Source organism: Gekko japonicus, unplaced genomic scaffold, assembly GCF_001447785.1.
Source record: "Gekko japonicus isolate JY-2015 unplaced genomic scaffold, Gekko_japonicus_V1.1 scaffold1357, whole genome shotgun sequence".
NCBI lineage: Eukaryota > Metazoa > Chordata > Lepidosauria > Squamata > Gekkonidae > Gekko > Gekko japonicus.
In genome coordinates, this window is record NW_015162522.1 from 432,265 (window position 1) to 444,772 (window position 12,508).

At 40.1% G+C, this 12,508-nt stretch overlaps 1 protein-coding gene across 2 annotated transcripts in view; it reads right to left on the minus strand.

Moving 5' to 3' along the window:
• Window positions 1–12,508, minus strand: part of DMD (dystrophin) — a 284,775-nt gene that overhangs the window by 228,790 nt on the left and 43,477 nt on the right. For both annotated transcript variants that reach the window (XM_015406249.1, XM_015406246.1), the window contains exon 5: window positions 4,519–4,665. In XM_015406249.1, the coding sequence (XP_015261735.1) occupies window positions 4,519–4,665 (147 nt within the window). The remainder of the gene's footprint in view (window positions 1–4,518; window positions 4,666–12,508) is intronic.

The window sequence follows — 12,508 nt, forward strand, 5'->3', positions numbered from 1 at the left end:
ATTAATCTTCTAAAACATTTGTACATAGCCAAAATGCTGCTTCTAATACATATTTATTGATTTCCTTCATTTAGGCCCTGTTGAAAGTCTGGACCAAGGTCTCCCATCAAGTTTCTATGGCAGATTAAGGATCTGAACCTGTGTCTTGAGATCCTAGTTTGACACTAACCACTGCACCTCACTGGTGCTCACATAGAATTTCAAAATATACCATCCTGGAAATAAATAATTTCATCTTAAAATGTATAAGTACAAAGCAGACTAACCCATCCTTCCTTTGATAGTCATTGAGAGCATTTAAATAGGAAATCACCTGGAAAGTTGGATAAATTGAGTTTGTGACAGCAACAATATGTTGAGTTCAAAATCTAGCAATTTTATGGGTCTGTCATCTTCACACTACAGCTACTCACATCTCCCGTGTCTCTCACTATGAACCTGCAGTGATAAAGTTAATTAAAACATCATGCCAATGTGGCTACAGACCATACAAGCTGTTGATCATAAATGTTTCTATATAGTATGTATGGAACAGATTTAATATATTCTTAAGCATGTCAGTAAGCTTTTTGGGCCACACCTATATCAGATGAATGTCAGATTGTTTCTCTATCTGACAAAATGGGCTCTTGCTCATGAATGTTTATACCATTAAAATTTATTTAAGAATGCCACAAGACTCTTCATCATTTTTTTTTCTGCAGCAGACTAACAGCTGCATTCACCCCTTAGGTTATCCATGAGGGCAGCAAGAACAGGAAAAGGAGAAAGCATCAGGAACAAATTCTTTAGATTAAACAGCAGGGAAAACTTTGCAGTGAAAAATGCAGGAAGATGAATGACCTATCTAGAGTCTTAGTGGGTAGGAGGTGGGAGTCACTGAGGCGAAGTGGTAGGAAAACGGTCATGACTCACTGCTGGTATCTTGCACTCACTGCTGGCATCACACTGGCATCAGACCATGGTCAAACTGATGACACATTGTCAAGGAAGGGCTTCAGAACCATCTGCACACTGTATGAGAACTATGGACCGGGTTCCCCTAACAACTGTGCTTGTTCCCTAGTGATGATCGATAGTATTTGCACAGGTTGTTCCTTGCTTTGTTGTTGGCAGAACCATAGAAATGCACCAGAATCAGTTGTTTCCCCACTCCAAACATGATTGGATTTCATACTAATATAAATGATGATGGCTGAGATGATAGCAGCAGCAGCAGAAGAAGAAATTTGAGTCTGTGTGATCAGACTCTTCAGTCTGGTAACTGGACTCCTCTGGCCCAACAGCCTACAAAACATCTTGGAAGAAGTTTTACTTCCAAAACTTAAAACTGGAAAACTAATGACAAACCTTGGAGACATATTTTTTTTGAAGCTTTTATGCTCTTATGCAGACATTGACTGTATTCTCACTGAATTTGACCCTAAGGGAATGACAGTGTGAAGCTGTAATTCACAAAACTTCTACCTCTAAAAACCTGTTTTTGATGGGTACAGCACTTTTCCTGCCTTACTCTTCTCTGAGGATCTGAATGGGGAATAGTAACTGTATGTTAATGAAAATGAAAAATACTGGAAGGAGACTATGAGTCTGAGTGAAAAGGCAAATTTTTATTCATATTCACAGTTGGGAGGGTTTCTTTTATTTTAACTATTAGGTGTACCCAGGTAGTATTTCCCAAGCGATAAATAAATAAATAAAGCACATCTAGTGCAAGGAAAATAAGGAATAAGAAAATAAGATACTTCTGACCATACTTGGCTTGATTATCCAGAAGGGATTGCAAGTCCTTGGTTTTATTGGATTACAGAATAGTGGAAGACAATGCATCATAGCAGTTTGTCAGCATGGGCTACAATCCATATGAGCTCTTTAGGGTACAACAACCCAATGATAGAAACTGTTTGATGCATTGTCATTGGGAATTAATTTCATATTTACAAACTGCAGATTTGGGAATGTTCCAACATGTCCTGAAACAATTTAACAAACATACAGCAAACTCATATCACATTGCAATTGGTTGGGGGAGGGAGAGATATCTTTTCCAACCAAAGCAATGAAAAGTGAGACATTACACAAAATCACTAATCTACAAAAGGTGGAAAACAAGTAACCCACTAACTGAAAATGTCTACCTCTTGTTTTCAAAGGAGCAGAGCTAAGTATCCTGAGCGAAATGCACATGACATTTGTTCCTTCAGATCTTGATTCAAACATATTAAAACTGAGTGCCTCTTAAGGCAAGTTTTGCAGTGGCTGCTGCCAGGTCTGGCCCAAGTGAGTCTTTCCTCCCTTAGGAGACATAGCAGTACAGGGGCTCTTCCCAGGTCTGTTTTGGTCTCTCAATCCACCCCAACTTCTCCCACCTTTGAATGCAAAAAACTAAGGCTGGCAATATTGTTGTGGTCGCCTAACACAAAAAAAAATGGCCACCAAGATTTTGGAATGCGGTCTTGTGAGATCTCAGTAGGCATTCATTTCTTAAAGTTATAGATGCTACCACTATTATTTAGGGTTTTTTAAAAAACTAGTAAGCCTGATTCTGAAGGGATGGTGGCGGAGACTTTAAAGAGGTAGTATAGTCCATTGGGACTTTGGTAGCCATAACACTTCTCCAAAAAGAAAGATTGACAGGACTGGCTAATAGATTCTTATTAATCTATTGACAATTAGGGGCTCATAGGAAGTCCTGAGAAGGCTCTCTGCTCAACAAACTAATGTACTGGTGTGGATGGGCCTGCCTTAAATAGTCCTCTGCTGGGAGACGCTTGTTTGGATGCAGTGTTGAGGCCCCTGCCACATGGCAGGGGAAAACTCGCTCAAAGCGCGGCTTTTAAAAGCCACGCCAAAGTTGAGACGCTGCGGATCCCCTGGGCCGCAATGCCTTTTCTCCCCGGAGCGATCAGATGCCGGGGAGAAAACACAGTCCTGACGGGGAGCCTGCCGAACTGCGCATGTCGGAGTATGCGCAGTTCAGCTAGGAGACGGGGATGCGCCGGCGCAAGGACGTGCCGGCGATCCCACAGCCAGGATTGAAGTGCCCCTTCGAGATGAACCACCGAGGTAGGTGGTTCTGGTTTGGTCCGTTCTTTCGCGCGGAAGTGCCGGTTCGGGGACGGAAGCACTACGCTTCCCAGATGTTGTGGTGGGATCGTGCCCGTTTGCTGCGTCCCCGAACCGTCCTTCTACCGGCCCAAATTCTTATGTGTGACCGGGGCCTGAGTTGAACAGTGAGAAGACAGACTTACCTTAGCCTGCCACCCTCTGGAATGTTTGGTAAGGACAGTACGGAGGAAGGCAGGAGGGGGCTGGTGTAGGGTTGTCGTCTAGGGTTCGGAAATACCTGGAGATTTGGGGGGTGGAGCCTGAGAAGGGAAGGGGAGTGTTTGGGGTGGGGAGGGATCTCATTAGGATATAATGCCATTGAATCAACCTTAGAAAGCAGCCATTTTCTCCAGGGAAACTGATTTGATTTCTGTAGCATGGAGATCAGTTGCAATTCTGGGAAATCTCCAGCTATCACCTGGAGGTTGGCAACCCTAGGCTGGGGAGCAGCTTGATTTGGTGGGGGACGGCCCCATGTGCTCAAAAATACCCACCACCACTGCTTGATTACTTATTGCCAATGAAGTGCTGTGTCCTGTAGCACATTTTGCTTGAGGCTTTCTTAATCCTCAAACAGGAGTTTTGGGATGAATGACAGTTTACTTGGGAAGGAGAAGGCAGGGAAAGATGTGCTCTGCCAGCTCACTGGATCCAATCCTATGAGTAGAGCTCCCACCTGCAGTTCTTAGGATCCAAAGTGGTTGGGTCCTTAAGGTCTGTTTAAACTACTTTCTTTATTCTAAATTTAATTTTCTCCTGTTTGAGTTCCTTTTATTTCATGAGGAAAACTTTATTATCCCTTTAAAGCAAAACTATCTTTTTTTACAAACTTAATAGCTTGATCAAACTCTGCTAGTAACCACAATGAATATAATGCTTTGTAATTTTGGATCTGATTACACAGATGTGATCTTAATGCATCCATTGTGGAATGAATCATTAAGCTCCTGTAAAGGGCAGTGTTTAAAATTAATGTCCCTAAGAGTTGTTTAACAAAGAATGGACATGAGTGGTAAAAGTAAAATCTATGCTCAGTCTTCTACATGTAGTAAAAAACTTTCAAAGGGAAGATATTTCAAATCAATAGATTTTGAGAGCAAAGGCAGTCATACCTGCCCCAGTGACGTCACATCATCTAAAACAGTTACTCCAATCACATGGATGAGAATATGCTGACTGTTACTTACATCAAAATTTTAGAGAACACTCTTTTAAAAGTACAGTATTGTTTGGCCACAGATAAAAACATGTAGAAAAATCTTTATTACTTTAAAAAAAAAAAAATCCCAGACTTCTGTTTTCTATTTGCCTATTTCTTTTTCTTAGGAGGAAAACAAAAATCCAAGCAACAATCTCAACACATCCACCAGCAACACATTCCAGGTACTTAGATAAGTTATGCAACATTACCTGTAGGAGTTTCCATCTAGTGTTCAAGTCTTCTAGGCGTTTCAGCATATATGGGGAAAGCTGGATCTCAGATGAGGTAAACTGATGAGCTTGGTCATTAACACTGTTCACATTCTCTTTAAGAGGTGCAATTTCTGTTCGATAAACCTATGTAAGGAAACACATAAAATGGAGTTGCAGGTGAAATAGTATCTAATAAACAGCCAATACCTATGATTGTGTAAACCTGCATCTGAGTATCTTCCTGCTTCCAGCACCAGTACATGGTTATATCTTGTTACATGGGAGCCTATTATCCCTCTTTGTCTTAATAGACCACTACTTAGCAATTAGAAGAAAAGTAGTACAGTACTACTGTAATCCCAGTACAGTAGAAAAGCTAATATACAATGTTGGAGGAGCAAAATTGAGAGAGGATGAAAAAGAAGTAGAGAAGGCTCTACTTTCTAAAGTCTCTAAAGATGCTGTAACAGCTATGGGAATGGTCTCATCCCTTTAACTCAGTTATAATTCTTTAAGTAAGACTCAAGTCAATTTCATAGATTCCACAAATTATAGCAAAGCTTTTGACTGTGTGGATCATGAATAACTATGGTTGATTTTGAAAGAAAGAGGGCATCGGATTGTTTTGATGTGCAACCTGTACTCAGGCGACTGTTAGAACAGAATATGGAGAAACAGAATGGTTGCCAATTGGCAAAGGTGTCATACAAGGATGTATTTTATCTTACTGTCTCTTCAACCTCTATGCAGAACATATCATAAGGAAAGCTGAATTAGATTTAGATGAAGGAGTGAAAATTGACGGAAGGAACATATGCAGATGAGACCACATTATGTGCAGAAAATAGTAAAGACTTGAAACAACTATTGATGAAAAAGCTGAAAGTGCTAAAGCAGGATTACTACCAAACTTCAAGAAGACATAAGTAATGATGACTAAGGAATTATACAACTTTAAGGCTGACAATGAAGAAATTGAAATTGTTGAAAATATTCTATTCTTTGGCTCAGTCATCAATTAAAAGGGAGACTGAAACCAAGAAATCCAAAGGAGATGGGAAGGGCAGCCATGAAGGAGCTAGCAAAGACCCTTAAGTGTAAGGCATGTCCACTGGTCACCAAGATCAAGACCATTCATACGATGGTATTCTCCTTTACTATTTATGGGTATGAAAGTTGGACAATGAAGAAAGCTGAAACTTGAGTCATTAATTCAGAGGGACACCACAAATCGGAAGCGAATTGACAGCACTTAACACACACATTAACTGGGGCACAGATGTTTTAAAAAACCGAAACAGGAAAACATTAAGGAGAAAGAAACAGGTTAAAATTAGACAACTCCAGAGGACACTCCTAGATGCTATATAGATTCTGAAACAATGTTCTGGCGTCCTTTTAAAACTGGCTGTGAAGATTCAAAGCAATATATTCTGCCATAATACCTGGCTTGGCTTATGGACTTAAGAAGATATTGAATAATTTGATTTCCTATATTAATTTTCTTTCATCTGAAGAGCTACAGATTTCATTTTCTACTTCTGTTTGCAAAGGTGAAATGGGTTTTTCACTAGACAAAGTTCTGTGTTTCTGCTGTACTTTTTATTTCTATGAAAAACAGATCTCCTTTTGTTGACCAAATTTGAAAGATGAATAGAGTGGAATAAGTATGGACATATGATACAGATTACAGCTTTTCTTTCTGATACGTTAAACACTGATTAACAATTAACAAGATCATATAAAACTGGCAAAAAAATGAATGCTATCCTACCCTTTTGAAAGAAGGCCCCATAAAACCATACTGTTATGTATTCTGAGCATTTAGAGTGTCTGGGGCAGCAGGACAATGTTTAGATTCCTTGGGATGAGAAAGCACTGGAGACTTAAGGTGTCAAAGCATAAGATGGACCAGGTGTTCCTACAATAGATAATAATGAATTAATTTGTGCATTCTTTCCAAGGTGGCACCCAAGTTTCCAGCTTCCTTCTGCAAGAAGATTTCAGCTCTCCACCCAATCAAAACATCGAACTACAGTTTCTGGGACATATATATGCATATGCACACTGCATTAAGCAAAAACATAAGTGACCTACAACAGGTTGTTTTTTTTTTTAAGCAAAGTCAGTTTGCTTTCATTGAGATACATGTAGGTTTGTTGGTGTGTGGTCATTTACAGTTTCAATGGAAAATATATTTCTGTTTGAGTTATACCTTTTTGTTTTCTATTCATTTGGGATGCAATTTTCAGGGATTGTACTCCCCCCTCACTACCATGGACCTCCATATCACTAGGAAGTACAATCCTACAAAGAACCTACAGTTTATCAGATCAGTGTTTGACTCTGCAAATGCTGGAGTATTCCTGCCACTTGGGAGAGCACACACTTGTCCAGCTGGCATCTATATTTATCAGTCATTCTGTCATCGGAATGTTTGGGTTCAGGGAACCTTTGATCTCTTGGACAGTGCAATTCTACTGCACACCAGTCTTTGTATGAGGCCAGAGTTCAACTGAATCTTCAATCTGTTGCAAGATTATCAGGTAATGTTCTTGCTCATACCATAATCCATTTACAGGAGTCTACAGTTGTAACAGATAGCACGGAAAGATGCTGCTTGGTACAGAGAGTCAGGGAGATTAATCTTCCCTGGAGAGAAGAGCTCAGGTGATTGGCTGCTCTGCTCACTCTCTGATTGATCAGCATTCGCTGGCAGAATAAATAAAACAGCTGATCTGGAGGGAAAAGAGGTATTTTCACCTTTGGAATGTCACAATTTGGTCTTTCTAATGTCAGAAGCCAGAGGGTTTGGCTTCTGAGGGAAGAGGCATTTGGGGAGTCAGTGTTGTCTGACAGGCATTGTCTAAATATATTAACACTGCTCTGAGGGAGAACTTAGATTCTCAGTAAGCAAAGTTACAGAACAACCTCATACAGACAAGGATAATGGAGAAGGATTTGGCAGGAAGTCTGGGAATTTAGAGAGAATCCCAGACAAGCTAAATAGTAAAAGGAGTTATTGCTTCTTAGGGACAAGAAGAATAACTTCCTGCCAGTGAAAGGGGCTGGGAAGAGAACCCTGGTCTATGATAAAGAAGAATAGCTTAGACACCACAGGAGTTAATGAAAAGCTGTATTATTTAAAGGAAAACCTGTAATATCTGAAGGAAGAAATCTTGAAACATCAATAAGAACTATGTTGTGCTGAAATATACTAAACAAAGTACCTCTCAAAGAAAGTAAGAAATAGAAAGTCTTGAAACAAAACTACAAATACACTCTCTTGAATGTTCTATTAATTCAACTCTGTAAATATTAGAGTTTTTACCTCAGCAATCTCAAAACCTTGACTATTCCCATTTTTACATATATTCCCTGCCTGTTCAATAAAACTTTTATTCTGTTTTTGAAAGTTAATTTGCCTCAAGTGCCATTTCTCAAGGGTTTACAAAACTGGACAACTCCTGTATTCTCAGTAGAGTTCCTCAGCTGAGAAAAAGCCTAAACTAAAAATCTCAAACATAGGGTGGGACAGTCAAATCTTTTATGACAAAGAATATATATACACTACTGTAGGGCAACTCAAGCTTCTGAGGGGAACTGAAGATCTGGTGGGAAAAATCTGCCAGACAATTGGGGAGATACAGGGGTTCATCATAACAGTACAGAATGCGTTTTGCCCATCTCTCTTATGTACCTATAACAACAGATGGCTCTAAGTAGGGTTGGGGTACATGTTAAGGCTTACACCCTATCAGTTGGCCATGTTCTCAAAGGGAGCAATTGCTCTACATCAACAACTTGGAGCTCCTAGTGATTTATAATTGTTTCAAGTCTGTCTTCTGAATCTGCAAGGCAAGGTAGTAGTACAAGGCCAGCTGCAGCACATCCACAAAATACTGCACCAATAGGTGTTCTACAAAACAAACCAGAAAAATACAAGTATATGAATAATCTGAATTAAAAGATCATTATATATCCCCATCCATACTACACAGGTGAGGGGACGTGATGTCCATAACACTGTCTTGTCTTGCTGTAGATTTTGGAAGGAATGAGGGCTGGATTAAGACTTTTAGGGGGCCTAAGATTATGGTTCACCTCATACGTAATTCAACATAAAAACAATACTAAATTGTTACATTATATTTTATTTTTCGAAATGACACAAAACTTACATGTATGCTGAAACTAAAATAGGTTCTTTCTAGATTTTCTGACTGCAAAATTCTAGATAAATTCATTGAAGCTGACTCAACAAAGCATGTGTGCTTCCATAGATGGTAGGGACAGTGAATCCATTCTGACCTGACACATTGTTCTCTGGGTTTTTTATTCTTTCCAGTTCAGAAAAAAGCATTCTATGGAACAGTTAGTAATCATAAATGTTAGAAAAATGTGTAGTGTGATCCTCAGATTTGATAATACAAATAGTATTCCATATTTCACTTTTGGGTCATGAAGATCAATGTATGTTTCTTTGTACGTTTCACCGCTCCTCTTCATATGCAGTTCAAGTGTATCAATTATAGTGTAGTTAGAAGTTAAGTGAAATTTATCTTTAAGATTCAGTGCTGCTTCTGGTGCACTGTCATCATTTGCTTGTTTTTTTCCTGATTCACTTGTGGGACTGGGCTTCTTTGTAGTTAGTATCAGGCAAGAAATCCTTTGATAGGTCATATCTTCTGAAATCATTTTTCAAAATGTGCAAGTGGTCTGCTAATGATTGGCAGATTCTGTACAAATCCAATTCTTTTTCTTGGATAGACTTGTGCAGTGTCAGTATTGTAAAATTTCACTCTACATGGTCAACTCTGCATGGTCAACTCTAATGATTATATCTTGTTTGTAATGTTTTCTGCCGCTTACGTAGCTTCTAGCTTTTGTGATTGGTCTTCAACTATACTTTCTAATGTATCCACAATCTTTGAGTAGGACTCTAGAATTGCACCAGTTGCTACCACATGTGCCTCCAAGGGAGCATTAGAGATTTCAACACACAATCATCGTCCAACTATGTTTTAAGAACTGCCAATTGGTGTATTGAGGCAGAGGAAAATGTATAAAGTAATTGGACTGTTGAGAAAAAAATTCCTGCCCTTGGACAACAATCAACAGCACTGTGACCATATATAAAGGGGGGGGAATCAAGTTCATATAACTCAGAAGACTATATAAAAATAAAACAATTTTTGCAATGCATGATAGGATTTGCTTTCCTTGCATTATTTTGATTTACACTAGTAAGGCACCCCCGGGTTTAGACAAGGATAATTAATAAAAAGAGAACAGAAAAATAGGGAAGAGTGTGTGCTGGAATGTAAAAAAGGCAAAGTTCTGATTTTTTCTTTGATGACTACATTGATGCTTTGTTTGAAATATCAAATTCATTTTTCAAAATCTAATTATTGGTGCCTTTGCTTTTCTCGTGCCCTAAGCATATCTTTTCTGGTGCCCTAAACTTAATCTGCCTATTGGGTAATCCAGCACTGGAAGGTATGCATCAATTATGATGTGGTTATACACATTGTTGGGAATGGCAACACCATCGTGTTTTCCCCTCAGAGTGATACCCACAGTGTTTGATTCTGAGGTTCTACCTGCAAACCAGTTCCCACAATAATGCACCAAAAGGGTCAACCTATTTGCCTCACCAGAAAACAATTAAGTGCAGCAGTTATTGCTTTTCTGATGTGTGTATAACATCCTGTAGGTCATTTTAACAGAAAAACAAATAAAAAAATTAAAATTGCATGATGACGTTTTTTGGTCACTATTGTGACTATTTTTATCCTGCCCTTTCGGCCTAGGCTGGTTCAGGGTGGCTTACAACAGAATAAAAGTTCTCATAATACATAAAACACAATTCGTTACATTAATACAATTCCTGATAAATAATAATACAATAATATAAAAACAGTGTTAAAATTAAACATAATATTAAAGTGCTAGCAATTCCAGTTCCGTTCTACTTTAGTTCTATTGGTCTGCTTCAGTTGGGGGGGGGGGCTAGGATAGGTAGTACTCACAGAGACCAGAGGCTCTGGGCTTCCACCACGGTTGTCAGTTGTTATTGATAGTGACACCAATAGTTGTGATGGTAGTGGAGGTGGTAATGGTGGTGGCGGCTACTCCAAAGGCATGGCAGAAAAGCTCCATTTTGCAGGCCGTGTGGAACTGTAAAAGGTCCCGCAGGGCTCTGGTCTATCTGGGAGCTCATTCCACCAGAGTGGAGCCGCCACCGAAAAGGCCCTCACCCTGGTTGTTGCCAACCTGGCCTCCTTGATACTCGGGAGGGCCAGTCAGTTCTGAGTCCCTGAATGCAGTGCTCTCCAGGGCATATATGGGAAAAGGCAATCCCTCAGGTATGTCAGACCCTGGCCATAAAGGGCTTTAAAGGTATGAACCATCACCTTGAAGCGAATCCGGTATGCTATAGGCAGCCAGTGCAGTGCCTTTAGCACAGGCTGAATGAGCACCCCAAATTGAGAGTCCCATCAACAGCCTGGCCGCGGCATTCTTCACCAGCTGCAGCTTCCGGATTTGTGACAAGGGCAGCCCCATGTAGAGGGCATTACAGTAATCCAATCTTGAGGTGACCATCGCATGGATCACTGTTGCCAAGTCACTGCATTCAAGGAAGGGCGCCAACTGCCTAATCAGCCAAAGATGGTAAAAGGCTGACTTGGCAGTGGCTGCTAGCTGGGCCTCCATTGTTAAGGAGGCATCCAGGAGCACCCCCAAACTCCTAACCTCCGGCGCTGGCACCAATGGCACCCCATCGAAGGTTGGGAGTGGGATCCCTACCCCCGGGCCGCTGCAGCTCAGGCACAGGACCTCCATCTCTGTCGGATTCAATTTCATCCGGCTCAGCCTAAGCCAACCAGCCACAGCTTGTAACACCCGGTCTAGAACTTCCAGTTTGGAGTTGGACCAGCCATCCAACAGCAGATACAGCTGGGTGTCATCCACATACTGATGACAACCCAGTCCATACCTCCAGGCAATCTGGGCAACAGGGCGCATATAGATGTTAAAAAGCATCAGGGACAACACCACCTCTTGTCACACTCCACATTCCAGGGGGTACCTTCGGGACAGCTGATCCCCCAGCACCACTCTTTGTCCCCGACCCTGGAGAATTAAAACATTAATTGGCTAAAATATCTGAATTATCTTCTTACTCTTCTCCTTCCCTTTATCTGTGGTCTTGCCAAACCATATCTGTCTCCACACCACAACTGGAATTATGGCAAACTGCTCACATATGTTGTCAATTGAATAGTGAAATGTGTATTCTATGGGAGTTTTTTCTCCCTTTGCAAAGTGTTTCCTTTCCAGTTGTTTCACACTGAGTTCCATTTCATGCTTGATGTTTTATTCTCAGGTATAGAGATACAAATACACACTATGTCAGGTTTCAGTAAAACATTATTTCTTTTTCCTACAAAATACATGGAAGCAGCAGTTGGGAATTAATTAGGCCACTACTATATGTTCAGACTGAGAAAGGGCTGATTTAAATAGAATACACAATTACTGATGGAAGCCATGTGGTATCTGTATCTCAGCATAAAATGATGTGAGAAATGGTTACAAGATCCATGTGAAATGAGATCTGAAGCATTCACTTAGGCTTTGCTCAAGTGTGCTCTGGAATTTTCCTGTGACCCAATTCCATACAGACTATCACACAATAATTGAACACATCATTTCTTTTTAGAACATAAACTGTAAAAAACATACTTACTATATCATTTCAAGCACACATGGAACCACAAAGATGTTGTATCTTTCTTGTCTTTTGATGGTATATAGTAAGTAACAAGGTTATGATAAAAAGTAGCTACACTTTTTGCAGAACAGGTGCTTTATAACAATCACATCTATAGTTTTTCAAAGTCAGTGAAAAGGATTAGATAAAAATCCATCAGGAATGATAAGTATTGGACTGCCCATATACAACAAGAGGGGGAATTAACAA